This window comes from Neofelis nebulosa, chromosome 8 (genome assembly GCF_028018385.1).
Source record: "Neofelis nebulosa isolate mNeoNeb1 chromosome 8, mNeoNeb1.pri, whole genome shotgun sequence".
In the NCBI taxonomy this organism is placed as follows: domain Eukaryota; kingdom Metazoa; phylum Chordata; class Mammalia; order Carnivora; family Felidae; genus Neofelis; species Neofelis nebulosa.
In genome coordinates, this window is record NC_080789.1 from 15,162,474 (window position 1) to 15,185,715 (window position 23,242).

Consider the following 23,242-nt stretch of genomic DNA (forward strand, 5'->3'; position numbering starts at 1 on the left):
GAATGAAAAGACCACGTGTAATCCAAGTCATTAGATGCAACAGAATACTGAACTCTGGATTCAGCAGGAAACTTACCATTCATTCACTCATTCATTCATCAAATATTTAGTGAGTCCTACTGTGTGCCAAGCATCGTTCCCGTCCCTAAGGACAGTGATATTAAAACAAAAATCTCTCAGCTGTCATGGGTTTACAGTTTTAGTGGCGTGGACAGAAAATACATAAATAAACATACAGTATGTCAGGTGGTAATAAGTGCCACGAAGAAAATTGGAGCAGGAAGAGTGTATAGAGAGCAGTCAGGGAGGGGGAGGTGGGTGGTCACAGGAGGACCTCTCTGAGGAAGTGACATTTGAGCAGAGGCCTGAATAAAGTGACAGAGGAGCTTTGTGAATATCAGGGGAAGAGCTTTACAGGCTGAAGGGGCAGCAGTGCAAAGGCCCTGTGGTGGAGTGGAGTATTTGAGAAATACCAAGAGGCCACTGGCCACTTTGCTACCTGAAAGGGTCACAGGTGCACCCCAGGGGCTAGAGGCAGCACGACTCTCTGAAAAGAGCCCAGCTACATTCCAAACAAGGAGAGAAACCCTCTTGTCAAAGCAAAAAGGACTGAGCTTTTTTTTTCTTTCTAGTGATACTGAGGAGAGATAACCCAGAAACTCTTTTTACTCACTGTTGTAAATTAATGGCCCCATTTTGACTGCCTCATTGAGTGGAAGAGACAAGTTCACAGTTTAGTGTGAAAAGACAATAAAAAGAGGCATTTTACAATGAGGCTCTCATTTTCTCCCCTTTAAACCACAGAAAGCAAACACTGTAATTAATGACTTTCCAATGGGGTTTCATTGAGAGCTTGTGGCTAAGGCTGGGACATCAGGCAGAAGAAATGAGGTAAGACCTCAGAGGACACAAATGTGGGATTGAATGGAGCCAAATGCAGAGGCAAGCTGATTCAAAAGTAAGACGATCCAGGACTTCTGCTTTTCCCATGGCCTTACTAGGAGAGACTGGATGGACCCAATTCCCTCAGATCTGCTCACCGGTTCAGGGAAGGAGTGCCTGAAGGAACTGCCCACTAGTCTCTAGGTCAACTGTGATGTTCAGTGCATCACTGTGTAAATTTTCTAGGGCTCAAAGTTAAAAAAAAATCCCAGCCTGTGTTAGTTTGGGCGTCTCTTAGCATCCTAATTTAGCTTTGTACTCAAATATTTTAGACACACGTAGGTTTAGTTCCAGGTCTCTGAGATCAAAATCCAGTTCCATAGAATATTTAATATTCGAGTGGACCTTCATCAAGAGTTCCCCTCATTTTCTTCGGATCTTTTTTTCACAGAGTCATTCGCTGTGTGCCATCCCGTTATTCACTGACATGCGACAGCGATTTCCCACACTAGGAGTGATGTGTTAGGTGTTCGTGATGCGAAGCTGAATTGGAACACAGTGAATCAAGTCAGAGAAAGAAAAAACTGGGTTTGAATTATCACTGCCACTTACCAGCTATGTGGCCTTGGGCAAGACACATATCCTTCCAAGTCTCAGTTTCTTATCTGTGAAATGGGAATACCTTTAATCTATTTCAGACACTTGGCACACGGTAGGTGCTCCAGAAAGAGTGGACGTATTTTCGCCCCAAGCCATAATAGGCTGGACAAAGATAAGTGCTCTGGACATCCTGACTGATTGATCAAGTTCTGAATTTTAATGTGATGCTCTGAAGCTATAGGCAGGGTCTGAAGCTATAGGGAGAAGTCTCAGCCCACAGGGTGGTCCCCATCTGGATAGAATCCTTTGTGACTTTTTGCACCTCCGATTATGTTTAGAGGAGAGCATCCACGATGCATCCTACAGAGCAAATGGCAGATCCTCAGAGCTGGAACACAGCCCTCACTGCACCTGTAACATGTAGAAACATCCAATGGGCTTCTCCCAGAGGGAGGGCAGTCTAGAGGCAAGGCGGAAAAGCTCAGTCCCAAGCCCTCCAGCTCATGGGTATGGTTGATCTTAGACAAGTTGCTCATTCTCCTCTTGCCTCCATTCCTGCCAGTGTGGACAACAGTCATTACACTGGAAATAACTCATGTGGATTTATCATAGTTCCCTGGTTCAGTAACATCAGCTGCTGCTATTATTATTACTGACTACTGAGAAGGCCATGGGTAGGGGCTCTGCCCTTGACCCTGGGCAGCCTGATTCCAGAAGAGCAGGGATGTCTGGGAACGAACTCACTGCATCTCGCCCTTGCAGAAAAACAGTAGTTTCTACAATCCACACTGGTAGGGTAATCTCTGAATATGAAGAACGGCTCTCTATGTACACAGAGACAGCAAGGCTTGTATTGATTCAGACCACAGAGCAAGCCACTCTAAATTACAGTCAGATCAGAAAAGAAGGCAATTTTATTACCTCCAGTTGCTGAGGTGGCTTATCAATGTGTTTCTGCACACACGTTCTGTGGGGCTGACTTAATGAATGTACAAAACCCCTTTGTAATTAGCAGCACCCCATTTGTATGCCAACAATTCGTATGTGAAAGTCAACATTCAACGAGAACGACAGCGTCTAGTGTACAGAGCAAATTGTCCTTAAAAACAGTTCATGCGGCCAGCCGCTCCTGTAGGCTGCCTGCTTTGGTGAAGTACAGATTTATTTAGCAAATCCTTTCTTAGAAGAGTGCCAGAAGTCGGTAGGGCCCCAGCCCAGGAGCTAGACTCCAAGAGGGATCCTTAACGTATCCCAGGAGAAACCTTTGGGATGCCAGTGCAGAGTCAGTGAGGGAGCTCTTCCCAGGTTATGTCCACACAGACACCACCCCACTCTGGGGGCCGCTTGGACCCGCTGCCACCAAATCCCTGGGGAGCTGTTAAAATGCAGACACTTTCTTATACCTTTCCAATTATTGAAGATTTCAAAATATCATTCACACACGTCACTACTTCAAAATAATGGACTCATCAAAACTGCTGCTAGATCCTGGTACATAATGTGCTAATAAAACTGTAGAATGACTCCATTGCAATTTTGATTAAAAAGATTTAGGGGCTGAATTTTACTTATTCATTTTTAATGTTTATTATTTTGAGAAGAGAGACAGAGCATGAGCAGCAGAGGGGCAGACAGAGGGAGACACAGAATCCGAAGCAGGCTCCAGGCTCTGAGCTGTCAGCACAGAGCCTGATGTGGGGCTTGCACTCACGAGCTGTGAGATCACGACCTGAGCTGAAGTCGGCTGCTTAACCGACTGAGCCACTCAGGTACCCCTCAATAGCTGAATTTTAATATAATCAGCCTCCATTGTAAATGTGTCCACTTATTTCATGCATTTAAAAATATTATTCTGAGGCAGGGTCCACAGGCTTCACCAGACTGTCCAAAGGGTCCGGGGCACCCAAAAGTTTAAGAACAACAGCCAACTGGTAGCTGGAGACCCTGTGACCGGTGGCATCTTGTGACTTCTGGGTCTGATAAGAATCAAGCACAATTTCCAAATTCAGGTGCAAGGAAATCAGCTCCCTAATGACCACAGGGCTCACAACGGCTTCAATCAGCTACGACTTCTCTTTCTGGAGGGGCAAGCTATGTGCCTGTCCTGTGTATACAGGAATTCCTTTGGGAAGAGGTGCAAGTTGCCTTCTGGACCCTGAATCTTTCATGGTTCAGAACTGTCTAGAATTTCACACCAACTCATACTTCAACATAATCCAGCATTTCTGACATCAATGCTCCGGTCCCATCAGGAACACAACAGTCAAGTAATTTGGCAATCAACGGAATCGTAAGTAAATACAGTTTTATTATTTTGTTCTGAATGGCCAGACTCAAAGAGCACAGCCCTGAATTAGAGGGTGCATAAACATGGCAAATCACTGCTCAAACTGGAGACACCCAACCTTCCTGACAATCCCTCCCTTCTCTCTGCCTTTCTGCTCCTCTCTCTCCCTCCCTTCCTCTCTTTCCCTCCCTCCCTCTCTCTTCCTCTCTTTCCCTCCATCCCTCCTCCTTCATATTTCTTGAAGGCGTACTATGTGCCGGGCAGTATTCTTGGCATTGGGATTACATCAGTGAACAAAATAAATATCTCAACTTACTCTCTGTAAGAATATATTCAGAGATAAATAATTTTAAAAAAGGAAATGAGTAAAAATATAGAGTGTGGCTAGATGGAGGGAGAAGGCAATGATTGCTAATGGTTATCAAGTTTCCTGTTGGGGTGATAAACACTGGTGTTCTAAAACTGATTGTAGTGATGGTTGGTATACCTTAGTGAGTAACTAAAACCCACTGAATTGCACACTTTGAAGAGGCAAACTTATCTCAGTGAAACTTTTGTTAAAAAACAAAAAAAAAATACAGGAGGATAAGGGTCTTCAGGGTATCATAATTTTGTGTGAGACTTGAAGGTAATGAGGGAGTCAGCCATATGGCTATCTGGAGGGGGAGTGGTTGAGGAAGAGAGAATAGTAAGTGCAAAGGTCCTGAGGCATGCCTGCTATATTCACGGGAAAACAAGGGGCCAGGATGGCTGGGGTGGGCCTTGGGGGAGAGTGGATGAATAGAAGGGATATGTGGGGTGGCTCAGAAGCAATTCTAAGGGCTTACTTTAACTTTTCCTATGGGTCTGATGGAAAGTCAGTGGAAGATTCTGAACAGAGGAAAGATGTGATCTGACATATGCTTTGTATAAACATTTTTTAAATTTCTTTTTTTTAATGTTTATTTATCTTTGAGAGAGAGACAGAGAGACAGAGAGTATGTGTGTGGCCGGGGGGGGGGGGGGGGGTGGGGCGCAGAGAGACAGGGAGACAGAGGATCTGAAGAGGGCTCTGCGCTGACAGCAGACAGCCTGATGCAAGGCTCAAACTAGTGAACCGCGAGATCATGACCTAAGCCGAAGTCAGCCGCTTATCCGACTGAGTCACCCAGGCGTCCCCCGGACATACGCTTTTAATGGATCTCACTGGAAATCGACAGTGACCAGCCACCCTTTATAGACCATTTACTGTGTGCCAGCCACCACGGCAAACCCTCTCTATGGGCATTAGCTCATTGAATCATCACAACTATACTATACTTTAAGTTAGGTACTATTTTTTCCTTTATTTTACTTTTTATTAAAAATTTTTCTAAGTTTATTTATTTTTGAGAGGGAGAGTACCAGCAGGGGAGGGGCAGAGAGAGAGGGAGAGGTGGAGCGGCGGGGGGGGGGGGGTGGTGGTGGAGAGAGACAGAGAGAGAATCCTAAGCAGGCTCCGGGCTGTCAGTGCAGAACCTGATGTGGGGCTCAAACTCACAAACTGAGATCATAACCTGAGCCGAAATCAAGAGTCAGACACTTAACCAACTGAGACACCCAGGCACCCCTATTTTCTTTATTTTATAGAAAAGGAAACTGAGGCTCAGAAAACTTACAACAGTGACAAAGCCAGGAAATTTACCAGGCCTGTCTGACTCGACCCCTTGCCTTCCCCACGCTATCATGGCACCGTTTTGTGCACACAGCATGTGCTCAATAAAAGGTGTCACCTGGTTGGTTACAAAGCACCATCCTGAGGGCAGTGGCACCTTGGGCACAGAGAGAGCCAGAGAACGGCATCCACTTACTCAGCTCTGCGATGCTGCCCACACGGGTGGCCAGCAAGGACTGTTCGATGGTCCTCAACTCCGACTGGCTGAACATGGGCATTTCCCCCGGCTTGTTCGTCCGCTGAGGGTCTCTGTGAAGGTTCAGGCTGTCTGGCAGGCACAGCACCCCTGCAGCGGGTGGGGAGAGAGAATGAAAGAAAACAGGCCGTTATTTTTCAGTTAAGCAGAGGAGGGGCGCGAAAGCCTTGCACAAGCTCAAACCACACCAGAGTTGGTACCGCAAAGCCAACACGGGGACCAGGGCTCTGAACTCCTTTTAGAAGTGATGACTAGTTATTTTAAAAGATTTCCTGAGAATCCTGACCTGCTGATTTTAACAAACATGTGGGTATTCATCTGCATGCACACATTGCTAGGGGACACAAAACAGAACACTCTTTCCCCCTCCAGCCTGGCTTCTATCCACTCAGAGATGCCTTTTGAGAAGCCAGCAGTCACCGTCCCATTCTCCCTCCCAGAGGCGGCTGCCATCCCTGAGCATCCCTGAGCAGCCTGCTGGCAGTTGCTATTTGCCCAGAAAACTTAACTCTGGGTGGTTGGGCTGTTATTCGCTAGACAAAACTCTGGCTTTCTCTGTGGAGATACATGTCAGGAGGTAGGAGAGTCCCCATGGACATTTATAACTGTATGGTGAAAACCTATGGGAAATCCCTGGAATCGAATAATTTCTTCCCTTCTTTTCCATTACATGAGCATTTAGCAAGAGCTTGAGAACTTAATTCGGTTTCTTATTTAGAAATATTCACTTCTCCCTTCACCACCCAAAAGTTCCTATGCAAAGCATGCTTTCTTGCTCCTTGACTTTGGGCTTGACGAACTGACTTACTTCGGCAGAAAGCATATGAATGCACATGATGGAACCGAAGGCCTGAAAGTGCTTGTATGGCCAAGCTTGCTCTCTTGTACCTCCGCCGTCATCGTGAGTGGAACATTCCCTTGCTAGTCTGCTAATCGAAGGGCGGTGAGAAGACACATGGAACAGATCTAGTGCCTCCCTGTAGCTTCGAGCTCCTCCACAAAAACAAACATGTATTTGGTATGCCTTTGAGGTAGTGTGGGTTTTTTTACTCCGCATTGTTTTGGTGATAACTAACAGATACAACTACCAAGTGCAGATCAAATGGGCAAGGCAGGCAGGTATTGTGCTGTGCTAGGGATTGAGGATTCGGTGATGGATAGAATACACACACTCTCTGCTCTCGGTGGGCTCATAGTCTAAGCGAAGGAGAAGACCGTTAACACACATAACCATGAAGCCGTATAGTACATGCTCTACTGTAGGAGAACAGGAGGAATGAAGGGGTGTCTTAGCAGGGATCTGAACAATGAGTAGTTGTCCATAAATAGGAAGCATTTATTGAGTGCCTACTCCACTCCCAACCCCGTTAGAGGGTTGCATTTTGGAGCTACAGAAGCAGCAGAAGACATATTCGAATAGTGCATAAACTAACCAAGGAGACAAGACTGCCAATGGGAAAATAACATGGGAACGATACAAGTGTTAATATACAGGTGCTGAGGGACTTAAGCCAACTGGTAGGGGGAGTGGAGACAGAATGCAGAGGTCAGCAGTTCAAGCCCACTGCTCACCCTGCTTGAACTACAAAGGCTCAGCAAACAAAGACTCCTGCTTTGCAGATGGGCAGGTGTGAGGTGGTACCAGTCACACACCAGTTCTGACCCGTGTTGCCCAATTAGTGACTCCAGACACACTGAGCCAGTCACTTGTTCCTGGGTGTTTCCCATTCACACCTAACAGGATGACACAGCGGAGAAGGCCATGCCAGTAGGTGATTTTTGGATGAATCCCGAAGAAGTGGATGAACAATGAAAATAAACGGTCACTGGATTTTAATATTTTTACAATCAGGAAACTGATCAATAAGTGTCTTTCTAAAATTTTTCTCTGTTATTTTTCAGACATTTGATTGTGACTCAGGATAAAAAAACCTTTTATATCACAGCCCAGTGTATACACACACACACACACACACACACACACGCACACCCCATACATACTTTGCATGTTTCCCACGAAAAAAAACCCCTCATGATCCTTACTATGTAGGACGCACGGTCATTTTTTCCCTTTTCACTTCTCTTCTATCTTATTAATAAAAATGCTGGTCTGCAGCCCCCAAAATGATCTCATGACCCGCTAATGGGCCATGATGAGCAGTTTGGAAAACACTGTGGACTGTCGTAGGACACAACTCGGCATTAAGTGGACAATACAGATTCACTGGGCACTCCTTAGTCCTGTGCGGAGCTCCATGTGGGATGGAGACGTGATGGAGAGCTGATCCCTGCAGTTCAGAAACCCTCAGCCTTGCAGGGAAGATAAGACCTTCACGGAGATGTCCAACATCCAAGGCGGGCCTCCTGCCTGTCTCCCTTCCCTCAATAGATGAGTCATCTTCCTGTTCACCCCAGGCTGGGATGCCCTGAGTCATCCTTGCTTCTTCCTGCTTGCTCACCTGCTGAGACATTTGGTCAGAGGCCAAGTTGAGTAGCCGTTGCCATGGCAATGAATGTTGGTCCAATCCCTCATCGGATGTCCTCAGTGTCCCTGCCTCTTATTCAGAACACTACTACCTGTGGAGAGCTCACTGCAGATGATCATGACCTAGTGTGGTAAGTAGCTCAAGGTTCCAGGGGATGAGGTGGTGGTCAGAGGGCTTCACAACAAAGGTGACCCATCTCCACAAGTGAGCCCTGAATGTCGGGGAGGACAAAAGTTTTCTAATTTCTAGTACAAGTGACACTTACATGCACTCAGAGGATTGCTTTCTTGGAATCTGCATTATAGGCAGCAAGTTCTCATTTCAAACATCCATGTGAAACATTGCTTCACACACTGCTTGAGGTATAAGCAACTGGGGTGGTCTGGAACCCAGAGAGCTTCAGTCCTGGCTCTGCCACTACCTATCGGTGTTTAACTTTGGCCAGGTCACAGAGCCTCTCTGGACCTCAGTTTCCTCTTCTGTGACGTAGAGGTCATAATGATGGCCTTGTCTCCCTCAAGGGGCTGCTGTGGGCAAGCAATGAAATGGGATAATGTGTATTAAAGCATTTTGCATGTGCTGAGCAAATAATAGGGGGTCAACATATGTTAACTGTGATGAAAATCACAGTTAATGTGTATAAACCCAGCTTTGGACTACTTTAGGCTTTATAATAAGAATAAATAATTTCCCTTGGAAGTTTTCCTCCTTTTTTCTTAGAGGGTTATCAAATTTACATGTGAAAATAGAATTATTCAAAGAAGCTTTGAAATCTAGATTACTAAGATTTAATAAATCTATAATGATCTATTATGCAAAGATCATACACCAGGGTTTTCTTTCTTTTGGAGGACTCTGTATGGGATATACACATAAACTGGAATTATTTGTTTTTTGTATAAAAATGAACTGGGTCAATAGGAAGGTCCTAGCATGTTATTTTAGTGTTATTTTAGTTAGTACAGGCCAGAGCTTTGGACTACTCATGAATTTCCATTACTGGAGCCAAGGATAGCCACAGCCTGGTGCTTGAGACTCAAGTTCAAAGACAGGGGAACCAACATTCAAACATGACTTCTCTGGATCTGGAGGGAATAACCTCCTTGGGGAGCAGGTGATCATCAGCTATGGTCAACAATGAGTGTGAAGGGGTTATGGTCTCCCTGAAATTCTCTTACCTTGGGGTGGGTTGTACATTTGTCTAAGAGGAGAAGTTGGTTCACTTTCTCAAAGGGGTCTGTGGGTCCTAAAAGATGATGGCCTTTGAATGTCCATCCTCCCAGCTACAACCAGGTCTCTCTGCTTTGGGACTGGCTGTAGGTGGGGTGCCGTGGTCTGGCACAACCATGAGCTCCAATCCCACAGCAGCCTCTGTGCAACCTGGACAAAGAACTTCCCAGGTCCCCAGATTCCATGTCTGCAAAGAGGGGTTAAAATATCTCCTTCATTGGTTTATTGCAGTGATTACACAAGATAATACGTATCCTTAAAGCCTCTGGCCTATAGTAAGCTCCTGCTAAATACCCTGTTCCCACAAATGTGCAGTTTTGTTTATTTAATGTCTGGATTCAAACAGTCTTGAGGATCATCTTTCCAAAATCTTGTGGGACTGGAGACAGACAACCTTTTGGTTAGGTTGCTTAGAACATAAAATATGAGAACTCCTCCCCTGGGCCAACCACATGGGCATTCTGTCTCCAATGGGGACAATCAGGGCTGCATTTCTGCCTTCCTACATGCCTACCTTCCTACATGCATAGGAAAGCCCCTCAGCAAATATAAAGTCCCCTCCCCCCATCCCTTCTCTCCTCTCAGCTTTTCTCCAAGTTCCATTCTATTATTGGATCTGGATGCCATTTACCCACCAAGAGAAAACCAAATAAGACAGCCACCAGCCCTCAGCCATCTTCCCCTCAATGACGATGGTGACGACAGTGATGGAGGAGTTCAAGGAGATTATGCACATCTTGGCACTCAGTACACAGGCTTGGGTTCTGCTTTGTCTGTCTGGCTGCAAGAGGAGAGAACAAACTCTCCAAGCCTCGCCTGCCAAGCTAGACCTTGTTTGCTGCTCAGTTATACCCAGAATTTAAAGTGGAGGGTCCTGGCACCAGGACCAGCTTTAAGAAACAGGAAGGAAGCAGCTGGCGTTCAGCAGACCAACCCTTGAACGGGTACCAGCGAGACCTGGCCAGGTTCAGATTTCTGTGGTGCCCAACCCCAGCTGTGTGGCACAGGGCTTGCGACTTGGCTCTTCTGAGCTTCTGTTTCTTCCTCTGTAAGCAGTCTGATGCTATCTACTGCCTAGCATGGCTGGGAGGCCATAATGGGATAATATATATGGACAACCTGGCACAGAAAAGGGGGTCGATGAATGTTTGCTAATAATCCAAGTGAAGTTCTTTGAAGCTAAAGATTTAGGAATTCAATAACATGATGCCAGAAGGCTTTCTTTTACCGTTAAACTTATTAAGGAGCAAGATAGGAAGTTATCAGATTTTTAAAAATATTTGCACAACTGGCTTGAAAACCCCTTTTTCCTTTAAGATACTTGGCAGTGGGAAACAAATTCAGGGCTGGCTTGGCGAACCCATTCATGTGTGACAGGCATGCCATACTCCAATTAGAATAAACCCAGACCATGGTTCATTTTTCCTTCATAATGAATTACATTCAAAGGGAAAATTCTTAGGACTTCTGAAGTCAAACCATCAAAAGAAATACGAGGTAGAAAACACAAAGATGGAGAATTTTCAGAAACGGGTTCAATAACATGCCCATAAATGGAGCCTGAAGTACTTAAATGGAATAAACATGCTGACCTTGAAAGAACATGAAGATACTTAGGGATAAACCACAAACATTGAGCCCCACAAGGACAACAGGACACATTTCTGCCCTCAAAGGCTCCTGGTTGGCAGGAGAGACAGACCCAGCACCAACGGAAACACTAAGAGGGATGGATTAGGGCAGAGGCGTGTATGAGGTCTCACTAGGGAGCACAGTGAGGTGAGCACACATTGGACCAGGAGTTTCAGGGAAGTTTCCCAGGGTAGCTTAACATGGGGGCTGGGACTTGGGGAAGCAGACACCCTATAGCTGTGGAGTGAGACTGTGGAATCTGGAGCCCAAATGAATACTTAGGTTGAATTGAAGCTCTGCCACTTTACAGCAATGTCACCCAAGCCTCCCTGTACCTCAGTTTCCTTGTGAATAACACAGGCATGGTCATAGTGCAATCCTCATAGGGCCACTGGGTGATCAAATAAGTAAACACATGTGAATCTTGGCCATATAAATAGCTCAGTAAATAGCTCACTATAATAGCTCACGATTGATGATGATGATGATGATGATAAGGACATTCCAAGGAATAACAAAGGCCCAGAGGCATGTGTTCTGCATGTAAATGGCTGGAGAAGAGGGAACAAGATGGAAACAGAGTGTGCAGGAGGAGGGACTGGGAGACAGGGACGGAGGGCCCTGGGTTACAAAGGGTCTAGATTTAAAAACTAAACCTTTGGGGCGCCTGGGTGGCGCAGTCGGTTAAGCGTCCGACTTCAGCCAGGTCACGATCTCGCGGTCCGTGAGTTCGAGCCCCGCGTCAGGCTCTGGGCTGATGGCTCGGAGCCTGGAGCCTGTTTCCGGTTCTGTGTCTCCCTCTCTCTCTGCCCCTCCCCCGTTCATGCTATGTCTCTCTCTGTCCCAAAAATAAAAAATAAAAAACGTTGAAAAAAAAAATTAAAAAAAAACAAAAAACAAAAAACTAAACCTTTACCTTCCAGCTACCGTGTTTTTCTCTCTCTTCCCTTGCACAGACAAAATCCTAGAAAGAGTGGTCTGCACCAACTATCTCCATTTCTTCCTGGTCCTCAGGATCAGACCTAGACCTAGTTATTGCCATTTCTGCTAAGTGCCCAGCAAGTTCACATTCAGCCTTCAAGGCCCAATTCAAATGTCACTTTTGAGATCCTAAGACTCAAAAAAGCTACAGGCCCTGTTCTTAAGGGAGTTCCCAGTCCAGAGAGGGAGATCCTGAGAAATGATGAAACCACAGCTTATTGTAGCTGGTATACCTACTGCATGCTGAGGCAGAGAGAGGCAGGGACAAGGTAGGGTCACAAAGGAGGAAGTGGCCCAAGGTGACACCATAGCCTGCCCTCCCCATATGAGCCAGGTGCAGCCAGCTTTCCCTAGCAGTCAGCTCAGGAACAAGGGAGCTAATTAGAATCTGAGTTTGGGTGTGTCAGCCTTGAGAGCAGGGCACAGAGGCAGCCATGCTGTTATTAAGGCACTGTGTGTGGTACGAGGCACACCAAAACAGTGAGGCGACACTAAGAGCATAAATAAGAAAATCAACTTGTTACAGGACTGTGAAGAAACAAAAGCAAAATATTCTGCTCATTCATTAATTCATCCATTCATTCAGCGAGTACTGGTTCAGCACCCACTAGATGCTGGGGTGCACTTCTGGGTACTAGGAATCCCGTACCAAAATACTGGAAGCCCTTGCTGTCTTGGTACGTGTGTTCCAAATATGTAAGTAGAATATGTAGCTGGTTGGCTGGTAAGTGCCATGGAGAAGAGAAGAGAGGGAGGATGGGGAATGCTGGGTCCGGGAGCAGGTCTGTCCTACTAAGAAGGGGGCATTTGAAGACAGACATGAAGGAAGTGAGCATGGGAGCCAGGCTGATATCTTGGGGGAAGAGCAAGCCAGCAGAGGGGATCATAAGGGTAAAGACCTCAAGAGGGGTGAGGTTTTCTTGCTGGAGGAAGGAACAGAAGGTGAGGAAGTAGTAGGCAATCGAGCCAGAGAAGTGCTGAGGGCAGTTTGGGTTGAGCCTCGTGGGCGACTCTAGACTTTGGTTTTTACCCTGAGGAGGATGGGAGCCACTGGAGGATTCTGAGTAGAGAAGCGATGTGCCCTGACCTTTCTGGAGGGCTGGTGGGTGGAGAACAGGTTGTAGGGAAAGGCCAGGGCAGAACCACAGTAGTAACAGCGAAGATGGTGCAAAAGTGATTCTCCACACGATGCGAAGGTAAAGCCAGTGGAGTTGCTAATCGGGTGCAGGGTGTCAGAAAAAGAGAGCAGCTGAGAACAGCTCCAGGGTTTTTGGTCTATACAATTGAATGGATGGATTTGCCATTTACCAAAATGCGAACATCGTGGGAGGGGCAGGCTTACGGAGAGGATCAAGAGTTCAGTTTTGTTCAATTTGAGATATCTGCTGGACACCCCAGAGGAGATGCTGGGCAGGCTTTCTTGCTGTCTCTCCTCACCTCCCATGAAGCAAAGCCTCATCATGTTAAGCCCCATGGTGACTTACAGCTTTCCCCCCATGTTTCTTCTTCCCTGTCCCTAGGGAGCATTATTAAATATCCTTACAAGATTGTTGGATGCCCCCTCCGTCCTCCCTCCTCTCCCAGCGTTCTCCCTTTATCGCATTATCCTTGCAACTTCTCCTATAGAGTCCTGAGCCACATGCATCTCATAGGGGCTTAGAAGGAGAAGGAGACTCATCTTCCCAGTGTCCTTGTCTCTGTAGGGATGAGCGCCTGGGTCCCTGCAGGGCTTGTGAGCAAGCCCAGGAGTCCCTGACTTCTCCTAAAGGGCATTTTAGACCTCCAGCTAGGTCTTGGGTAGCTGTGGAAATGACAGAGGTCAGATTTTAGAGATCATCTGGTTCCCAGGACATGGACTGTGGCTTTCTGGAAGTTCTCTGAAAAACCTCTCCCTTGCTCACTCTACAGCAGTGATACTAATGGGTATCGAGTCACATGGTAGTGATAAACCTCAGCTCTGGGTGTGACTGACAGGGAAGTTGTGTGTTAGAGTCTTTTGAGTTAAAAACTGGTCTCTGATGTTTCAATAAACACGTGGCAACAGGCCAGAGTAAAATAATGAGGAGACAGCTTTATGGACAATGGAGACTCTCTTGTCTTACATCAAGGTGCATGTTGCTCTTGAATACTTATAATGCAAATTCATCCACCAATCTATCTGCTCAACCATCCATTTATCCATCCATTCAAACTTCTGTTTATGTAATGAATCATCATTTAATCAATTAAAGGGTAATTAATTAATTAAGCTTTTTTCTGAGTATCTACTATGTGCTACACATTGTGCTAAGCAATGGAGATTCAGCAGGAAACAAAACAAAGTAGCAGCTCTTGTGGAGCTTAATTTCTATTCATCTATCCCTCCCTCCCTCCCTCCCTCCCTCCCTCCCTCCCTCCCTCCCTCCCTCCCTCCTTCCTTCCTTCCTTCCTTCCTTCCTTCCTTCCTTCCTTCCTTCCTTCCTTCCCATATAATCTGCCAGATTGGATTACAATGAAAAGTAAGACACAGACCCTGTCCTGAGATGTTATGAGAAACTCATAATCTAATGGGATAAGTACACATGCTCATGAGTGTCACAGGTGCTATAAGAGAAGTCCATACATGCTACACAGATGACACAAATAAAATCGGGATATTCCCCACCTGGGTGGTGTGTCAGGAAAGGTTTCATAGATGAGCTGATGTTCACTAGGTGAACTGGATTAGGGGTGAAGGAGAGAAGGGCAAACCAGACAAAGCAGCAAAAGCCAAGGCATAGAGGCAAGAAAACTCCTGATGCACTGTAGGGACTACAATCAGCTGGGGCGCTGGACTGAAAATCACAGTGAGGTGGTAGGGAGGTAGTGGAGACTGGATCATGGATGGGCTTGAGTGCCTTGCTGAGGGGCTTGTACATCATGAGAAGGGGGACAGTTGAGTCCTCTGGGAGGTAACTCTGATGCCTCATTTGTTGCCTCCAGGAGGTCAGGACTCATTGCTGGTGTTCTGGACAGAATAACCATCAAACACCCAGATTCGTCCATAGTCAGTGGGAGATACGACAGAGGCAGAGAATGGCATCCTGCTCAGGCTGCCACCAGACCGAGATCGACACGTCGCCCCATACCATTCTTTGCCTCTCAGATCTCCTGGACTCAGAGTGCTGCCTAAGGGTCTTTTCTGGCTCCGTGGGTGTCTCAAATTTGACCTCTGGCTTTCCTGGACCCTTGATACCCACTTGATCCTTCTCCGTTTCTGTCCGAGCCTCAAGATCTTATCCAGCCCCTTGGTGTGGCTGAGCAGGGCACGTGGCTGGATTTCCTGACCCCTCAGCACTGTGTTGACAGCATCCCACCTAGGCTGACTCTTTGCTTCCTTATCAACATATTGAGATAATGTAGGAAGTTGGAAGCTTGCCTCCATGCATCCTCTGTCCACTCTTCATCTTTCTCCCATCTTAGCCATTCATTAAAAAAAAATGTAAGCTATGTTAACTAACTTGAATTTAAATTAAAAAAAAATGTAAGCTACCTAATTTCAAAGCATTAATTAGAAAGCTATCCATGCCCATTTCAAAAACTTCAATGCTAAGAAGGGGATAAAATGGTAAACTGAAACCAACCTCCTTTCCTCTCCACCAGTAACCACTGTTCTCTGTCGTGTAAGTTTTCAGTCCATTCTCATTTATTGACTTATTCATTCACAAATAGCTACTGAGCCCAGACAATGTACAATTTGCAGACAAGACAAACAACACACAAGCCCTACCCTTACGGAGCTCAAAGTCTGGCTCCAGTAATCCCAAATAAATGTACAAGTGCAACTGTGTGAAGTGCTATGAAGAAAAAGTACATGTGTGTGCACCATACCCTAACCAATGTGACAGCTGAAAAATTGTGTCTAATTTGATCTCAAGTAATTACGAGCAAGACAACTTTTTCACAGCTACTAGCATCTGTTTTCCTTTGTTTGGGAAGTGCTTTTGCATACTTTTGCCTAGTGTTCTATAGAAATATCAGATCCTTACTGATTCGTATAATTCTTTCTATAATAAGGAAATCTGCCCTTTGTCTGACATGCGCCATGCACACATTTTCTTAGTTTGTCACCTGCCTTTGAGTATTTTTCAAGTAGGATTGTTTTTGTTCAACACAGGCAAATGTATTAGTCTGACTCTCTTTGAGTTCTGGGTTTGGGGTGGTATATTTTAAATTTAGGTGGCCCCTATTCATTTCTATTTCTTTCTTCTTTCTCACCACCTCCCCTTCTAATAGACTTTATTTTCCAGAGCAGCTTTAATTCACAGCCAGATTGAGCATAAAATACAGAGACTTCCCACATGTCCCCTATGTCCACTCATGCATAATCTCCCCCATTATCAATATCTCCATCAGAATGGCACATTTGCTACAATTGAAGAAGCTACACTGACACATCACTATCATTCAAAGCCCACAGTTTACATTAGGCTTCACTCTTGCTGTTGCACATTCTATGCATTTGGAAACATGCATAATGAATGACATGCATCTACCATTATGATGTCACACAGAGTAGTTTCACTGCTATTCAGTTGGTCCTCCTCCTTCATAAAATTAGTGCTGTACCTATTCATCCCTCTCTCCTCTTAATCCCTGCCCATCACTGATCTTTCAGCTGACTCCACAGTTTTGCCTTTTCCAGAATAATATAGTATTTAGCTTCTTCAGATTGTCTTCTTTCACTTAGTTCCTCATGTATTTTCATGGCTTGATACTCATTTCTTTTTACCGCTGAGTAATATTCCACTGTCTAGATGTACTACAGTGTATTTATCCATTTATCTAGTGAAAAAAAATCTTGGTTGCTTCCAGGTCTTGGCAATTATGAATAAAGCTGCTAGAAATATCCATGTACAGGTTTTATGTGAACATATCTTTTCTATTCCTTTGGGCAGATACTAAGGAGCTCAATGCTATATTAACCTTATATCTTGGAACTTTGCCATTACTGCTTAATACTTCCAGGAGTTTTTGGTCGGTTCTTTTGGATTTTCTACATAGATAATCACGTTATCTGTGAATGAAGACAGTTTTATTTCTTCCTTCCCAATCTGCATACCTTTTTATTTCCTTCTCTTGTCTCATGGTATTAGCTAGGACTTCCAATACAGTGCTGAAAATCAGTGGTGAGAGGGCACATCCTCACCTTCTTCCTGATCTTAGTAGGACAGATTCAAGCCTTTCACCATGAAGTATGATGTAGCTGTAGAGATTCTGTAGATATTTTGTCGATAGAGAGTTTTATCAAGTTGAGAAAATTCCGCGCTTCCCTAGTTTACTGAGTTTTTGTTATGAATGAGTGCTGGATTTTGTCAAATGATATTCTGTATCCATTGATGTCGTTATGTAATTTTTCTTCTTTAGCCTGTTGATGTGATGGATTACATTAATTGACTTTTGAATGTTGAATCAGCCATGCATACCTGGGATACATCCTACTTGATGTATAATTATTTTTATACATTATTGAGTTTGATTTGCTACTACTTTGTTGAGGATCTTTGCATCTATATTCATGAGAGATATTTGTCTGTAGTTTTCTTGTAATATCTTTGTCTGGTTTGGGTATTAGGGTAAGGCTGGACTCACAGAATGAGTTAGGAAGTATTCCCTCTGCTTCTATTTTCTGAGAAAGCTTGTAGAGAACTGGTATAATTTCTTCTTTAAATGTTTGGGACAATTCATCAGTGAATCCATCTGGGTCTGGTGCTTTCTGTTTTGGAAGACTATTCTGACTCAATTTCTTTAATAGATATAGGCCTATTCAGATTGTCTATTTCTTCTTGTGTGAATTTGGTAGACTGAATCTTTCAAGGTATTGATCCATTTCACTGAGGTTATCAAATTTGTGGGCATAGAGTTATTCATAGTATTCCTTTATTCTTCTTTTAATGTCCATGGGATCTGTTGTGATGTCCCCTCTTTCATTTCTAATATTAGTAATTTCTTTCTTTCTTAGTTAGCCATTAGCTTGACCAGAGGCTTATCAATTCTATCTTTTTCAAAGAAACAGCTTTTGGTTTCATTGATTTTCTCTATTGATTTCCTGGTTTTAATTTCATTTACGTCAGCTCTAATTCTTATTATGTCTTTACTTTTGCTTACTTTGGATTAATTTGCTCTTCTTTTTCTAGTTTCCTAATGCAAAAGCTTAGATTATTGATCTTACATCTTTCTTCTTTTCTAACATATGCATTCACTGCAATAAATTTCCCTCTAAGCACTGCTTTCTCTGCATCCCACGCATTTTGATAAGTTGTGTTTTCATTTTCATGTAGTTAAAAGTAGTTTTAAAATTTCTTTTGAGATTTCTTCTTTAACCCATGTGTTATTTAGAAGTGTGTTATTTAACCCCCAAGTATTTGGAACTTTCCAGCTTTCTATTTCTAGTTTAATTCCACTGTAGTCTGAGAACAGCCATTATATGATTTTTATTCTTTTACATTTGTTAAGGTGTGTTTCATGGCCCAGCGTGTGGTCTTACCTGGTGAGTGTTCCATGTGAGCTTGAGAAGAACGTGCATTCTGTTGTTGGATGAAGTAGTTCACAGATGTCCATTTTTGTCCAGTTGATTGATAGAGTTTTATCATTTATATTCATAACGAAGGCCCCCAAGGCCTGTAAGATCCTGAATCACCCAAGAAAGATTAAATCATGTTCAACCAAGCTTTAGTGTCAAGTATATCTAATTGTGTTCTAAGTCTTCCAAGATGAGTTCAACTGTGTCCTTACTGCTGGATCTGTTCATTGCTGATAGAGGGGTGTGAAAGTCTCCAACTATAACAGTGGGTTCATCCATTTCTCCTTGCAGTTCTATCAGTTTTTGCCTTTTTAAAAAAGTTTATTTGAGAGAAAGAGAGAGAGAGAGAGAGAGAGAGAGAGAGAGAGAGAGAGAATGAGAGGGGGGGAAGGGAAGAGAGAGAGGGAGAGAGAATCCTAACTAGGCTCTGCATTGCCAGCACAGAGCCTGATGTAGGACTCAGTCCCATGAACCATGATATCATGACCTGAGCCGAAATCAAGAGTCAGACCTTTAGCTGACTGAGCCACCCAGGCACCCCTTGCCTTTTGTTTTTGAAAGGTATGTTGAGGCTATTTTAGCTGTTTCTTTCCCATTTTAATTTTAACTCTAAATCTTGAGCATCTGAATATGATTCAACTAGTGAAGGTGGTCACGCTAGAAAGCGAAGGAAGGAGATGATGAATAGTAGAGGTGGAATGGAGGCGTATCTATTTACAAAAGCTTCTGGATTCATTATTTGCAGATGCGTTATGTACCCTGAAAAAAAATTTAGCTTTACTGCCTCTTGCCAATTCCCCACTTCTACTGTGTTTCACTCAGACTTGCTCGATAAACATTTACGCATTGAATTAATAAGTGAGTCCTGGGTAGAGTTCTTGATGGAAAAGAACGGTAAGTTGTAAAGAAAGGTGTTAATGATACATTAGCACCCCACTGAGGATTTCTCTCTGTTAGAGAGATAAAAGGGGGCCGCAAAATGAATTTCATACCAGTTGCCAGAGCATTTTATGCCAAGGACAAACATCCACAGATTTGTTATCCCCAGGATGTCTAGAAACCACTTCCAGGTAATTGTGAGGGTACCTTCCACGGTGGAAGCCCATGTGCTTGGCAGGTTTTCAACTAGAAATCTCTTTCCAAGGGAGCTTCTGCAAAGTAAGAGCATGAAGATCATTTATATTCATAACGAAGGCCCCCAAGGCCTGTAAGATCCTGAATCACCCAAGAAAGATTAAATCATGTTCAACCAAGCTCTAGTGTTAAGTATATCTAATTGTATTCTAAGTCTTCCAAGACTGATTATCTTTAATTAAACAGCCTGGTGACTATAGACTTATCACCTATTTGATATGATATAGTGAGGAACTATTCACTAGGATGTTTAATCAGTTGAAATACCCTATGGCTGACCACACAGAATGACAGAGGTGTGTGTGTGTGTGTGTGTGTGTGTGTGTGTGTGTGTGTGTGTTTACAGGCACAGAGGAGATTAGGCCAACATTCTGAGATCTGGCTAAATGCTGCTGTTAACATAGTGTAGATGTTAATGGCACATAAAAGCATAAATCTGCCATTCACAGCCTTCCACGTACACATTGATATAAATAACTAATAGGGCTTTCACAATCCATCCAAAATACAAAGATTACTAAATTGGCTTTTAAAAACATTAGAATCCCATTAGGTTAAATTCAGCAGCTGATTGCTGAGCAAAATAAACCACAAGAGGACTCTAAATTCTCCTTTGTTGCTGCTATTAAAAGGTATTGCACTTTGGAAGAGGCCATGGACCCCTGGGGAAGTGAGCACATGGTTCTTGTTGGCGAAGCAGGGCCGCATCCAGCTATACATCTGGATAAGGATGCTTCCAGAGAGAGTTCTCCCCCAGCGCCTGGTCTGGGAGTTCTATCAGGAATATATGAAGTAGCCCAGATGTCACTCAAGGTTTCTCACCCTTTTAATTATTATTATTATTATCATCATTATTATTATTTGTTATTATTCCCTTCCCCTCAATAAGCCTTCTTGGACCTTTTCTTCCCTCCCTGTCCCCCACCTCCACTTTTATTTTTGGTATTCTGACGCTCTGACGTCTGGGGCCTAAGGGACCATAGAGGGTCTGCCCCTCCCTTGGATAGCCAGTTCCTGACAGCAAACTACTTGCCAGTGAGAGTAATTTTCAAATGGGAACCAACCAGTCCAGAGCCCACACTCCTTAATTAGGCTCTCAAGCTCCAGGTCACTGTCCCCCTGCCCTAATCATCCCGGGGTCAGGTATCAGACAGCCAGGCACAGCCCCTATGCCCCAGAGCCCACTGAAATTCTTTAAACCAGTCAACCCTAAATCTGCTTCCCCTGCCTCACCAGCTCCTTCTAGTGGGAACCACAAGAAAGACTCATTTCAAAAAATTAAAAATAGATCTACCCTATGACCCAGCAATAGCACTGCTAGGAATTAACCCAAGGGATACAGGAGTGCTGAGGCATAGGGGCACTTGTACCCCAATGTTTATAGCGGCACTTTCAACAATAGCCAAATTATGGAAAGAGCCTAAATGTCCATCAACTGATGAATGGATGAATAAATTGTGGCTCATATACACAATAGAATACTACCTGGCAATGAGAAAGAATGAAATACGGCCTTTTGTAGCAACGTGGATGGAACTGCAGAGTGTTATGCTAAGTGAAATAACTCATACAGAGAAAGACAGATACCATATGTTTTCACTCTTATGTGGATCCTGAGAAACTTAACAGAAGACCATGGGGGAGGGGAAGGAAAAAAAAAAGGGAGGGAGGGAGCCAGACCATAAGAGACTCTTAAAAATTGAGAATAAACTGAGGGTTGATGGGGAGCGGGAGGGAGGAGTGGGTGGGTGATGGGCATTGAGGAGGGCACCTGTTGGGATGAGCACTGGGTGTTGTATGGAAGCCAATTTGACGATAAATTTCATATTAAAAAAAAAAGAGACTCATTTCCCTACATCTCCCCCTTCCCCTCTGCCTCCTGACCTGTCCTGGTGTACCCCATCCTGCCTACCCACCCACAGGGTGTGATGTGCCACACACGTGCTCTTGGGGACCGAGAGTAACAAACTGTCTTCTCAAACTATCTGCCTGATCTGTTGGCCTTACTGCACCTCAGATTTCATATTAATATACTACATTTTTAAACACCCCACCCCATGGAATTTTAATACCATAGATACACTGGTCCTTTGGAGGGTCACAAACCACTGTAATACTTAAGGGTTAATTTGTTTCCCACGAACCAATTTTTATCCCCTTGGCACTATATTGCCCTCACTGAAAACCTGGCAGTTAAGTAAACCCTTGCTACATGTGAGAACAATTTGGGGAGTTTTAGAAAGTGTCTACACCTGGTCCTCACCCCAGACCAATTAAACCAGAACCTCTGGGGACAGGGCCAAGGCACTGGTATTTTTCAGCATCCTCCTGGGTGATTCTAATCTGCATCCAGGTTGAGAACCTCTCAGTTATAACCCAACTCACAACTGCTGGCCCCCCCTCACTGAGCCTGGCCCCCATACACCCCCATCTACCTTTACAGATGAGAAGAGCCACAGGAAAAAAACAGCTGACTCAGGGCTCCATGCCACTCCCACACTTCTGGAAGCTCTATCCCATCTGATTGCAAGAATTTGGTGTTCAAGTGCAGACAACGCGCCAGACTATTGTTATAGCCACTTGTAGTAGGTTGAATGATGGCCCTGAAAAGACACATCTGTGTCCTAACCATGGAGCACCTGGCATGTGATCTTATTTGTTCAAAGGGTCTTACAGATGTAACTAAGGATTGGAGTGGACCTAACTCCAATGGCATGTGTCTCTTAGAGAAAGGCAGGGGAGGATCTGAGACACGGAGACAGGTAGAGAAGAAGGAAGCAGAAACCGTGGTGATGTGCCTACAAGCCCAGGAGCACCAGCCAGAAGCTGGGAGACGCATCGCACAGATTTACTCTCAGGCCCCCAGTACCAACTGACCCTGCGAGCACCTTGATTTCAGACTTCTGGCCTCCAGAGAATACATTTCTGTTGTTTCCAACCTCCCAGTTTGTGGTGATTTGTTTGGCACAGCCATAGGACTGATTTCTCCTTCTGCTTAGAGCAAAGACTTAAAGCTCATGACCACCCTCTCGACTACAACAACCGTCAGTGGCTCCCCACTGCCTGGAGGATACGATGGAAACTTCTCAGCCAGGCATTTAAACCTCCGTGACCTTCACCCTACCTAGCTGTCCAAGCAAATGTCCCATGACTTTTAAAGTGACAGAGGGGCTCGCTTCCCTTGATATGGCTCTCTATTTGCATGCCTCTGCTCACGAGATTCCTCCACCCAGAATGCCTTTCCCTTGGCCTCTTACAGGGAGCTTTTCCACTTCCCTTCAAGGCACAGCTCAAATGCTACTTCCTCCCGCAAGCTACTCCAGATTTCCCCAGATGGCTAGGATCCTTCTTTTTCCCACAGCAGGGTGACTTATGGAAATTCCACATCCGTTCAGCATCGTGTCAAGATAATAACAATGATGAAAAACAATAGTTAAGGTTTTGTGGCACCTGCCATCAGCCAGGCACTATTCTAAGCATTATGCACGTCTTAACTATTTTAATCCTTACGACACCGCTTTGCATTTGACATTGTTATTATTATTATATTAAATATAATTTATTGTCAAATTGGTTTCCA

The 23,242-nt window shown here is 44.5% G+C and overlaps 1 protein-coding gene across 4 annotated transcripts in view; it reads right to left on the bottom strand.

Moving 5' to 3' along the window:
* The window catches only part of ABTB3 (ankyrin repeat and BTB domain containing 3), a 317,410-nt gene that overhangs the window by 127,407 nt on the left and 166,761 nt on the right, over positions 1-23,242 (bottom strand). For 3 of the 4 annotated variants that reach the window (XM_058741506.1, XM_058741505.1, XM_058741504.1), the window contains exon 2: positions 5,599-5,748. In XM_058741506.1, coding sequence (XP_058597489.1) covers positions 5,599-5,748 — 150 coding nt within the window. Of the gene's footprint in view, positions 1-5,598; positions 5,749-8,409; positions 8,594-23,242 lie in introns of those variants that run through there. The other variant, XM_058741507.1, reaches the window with a different exon arrangement.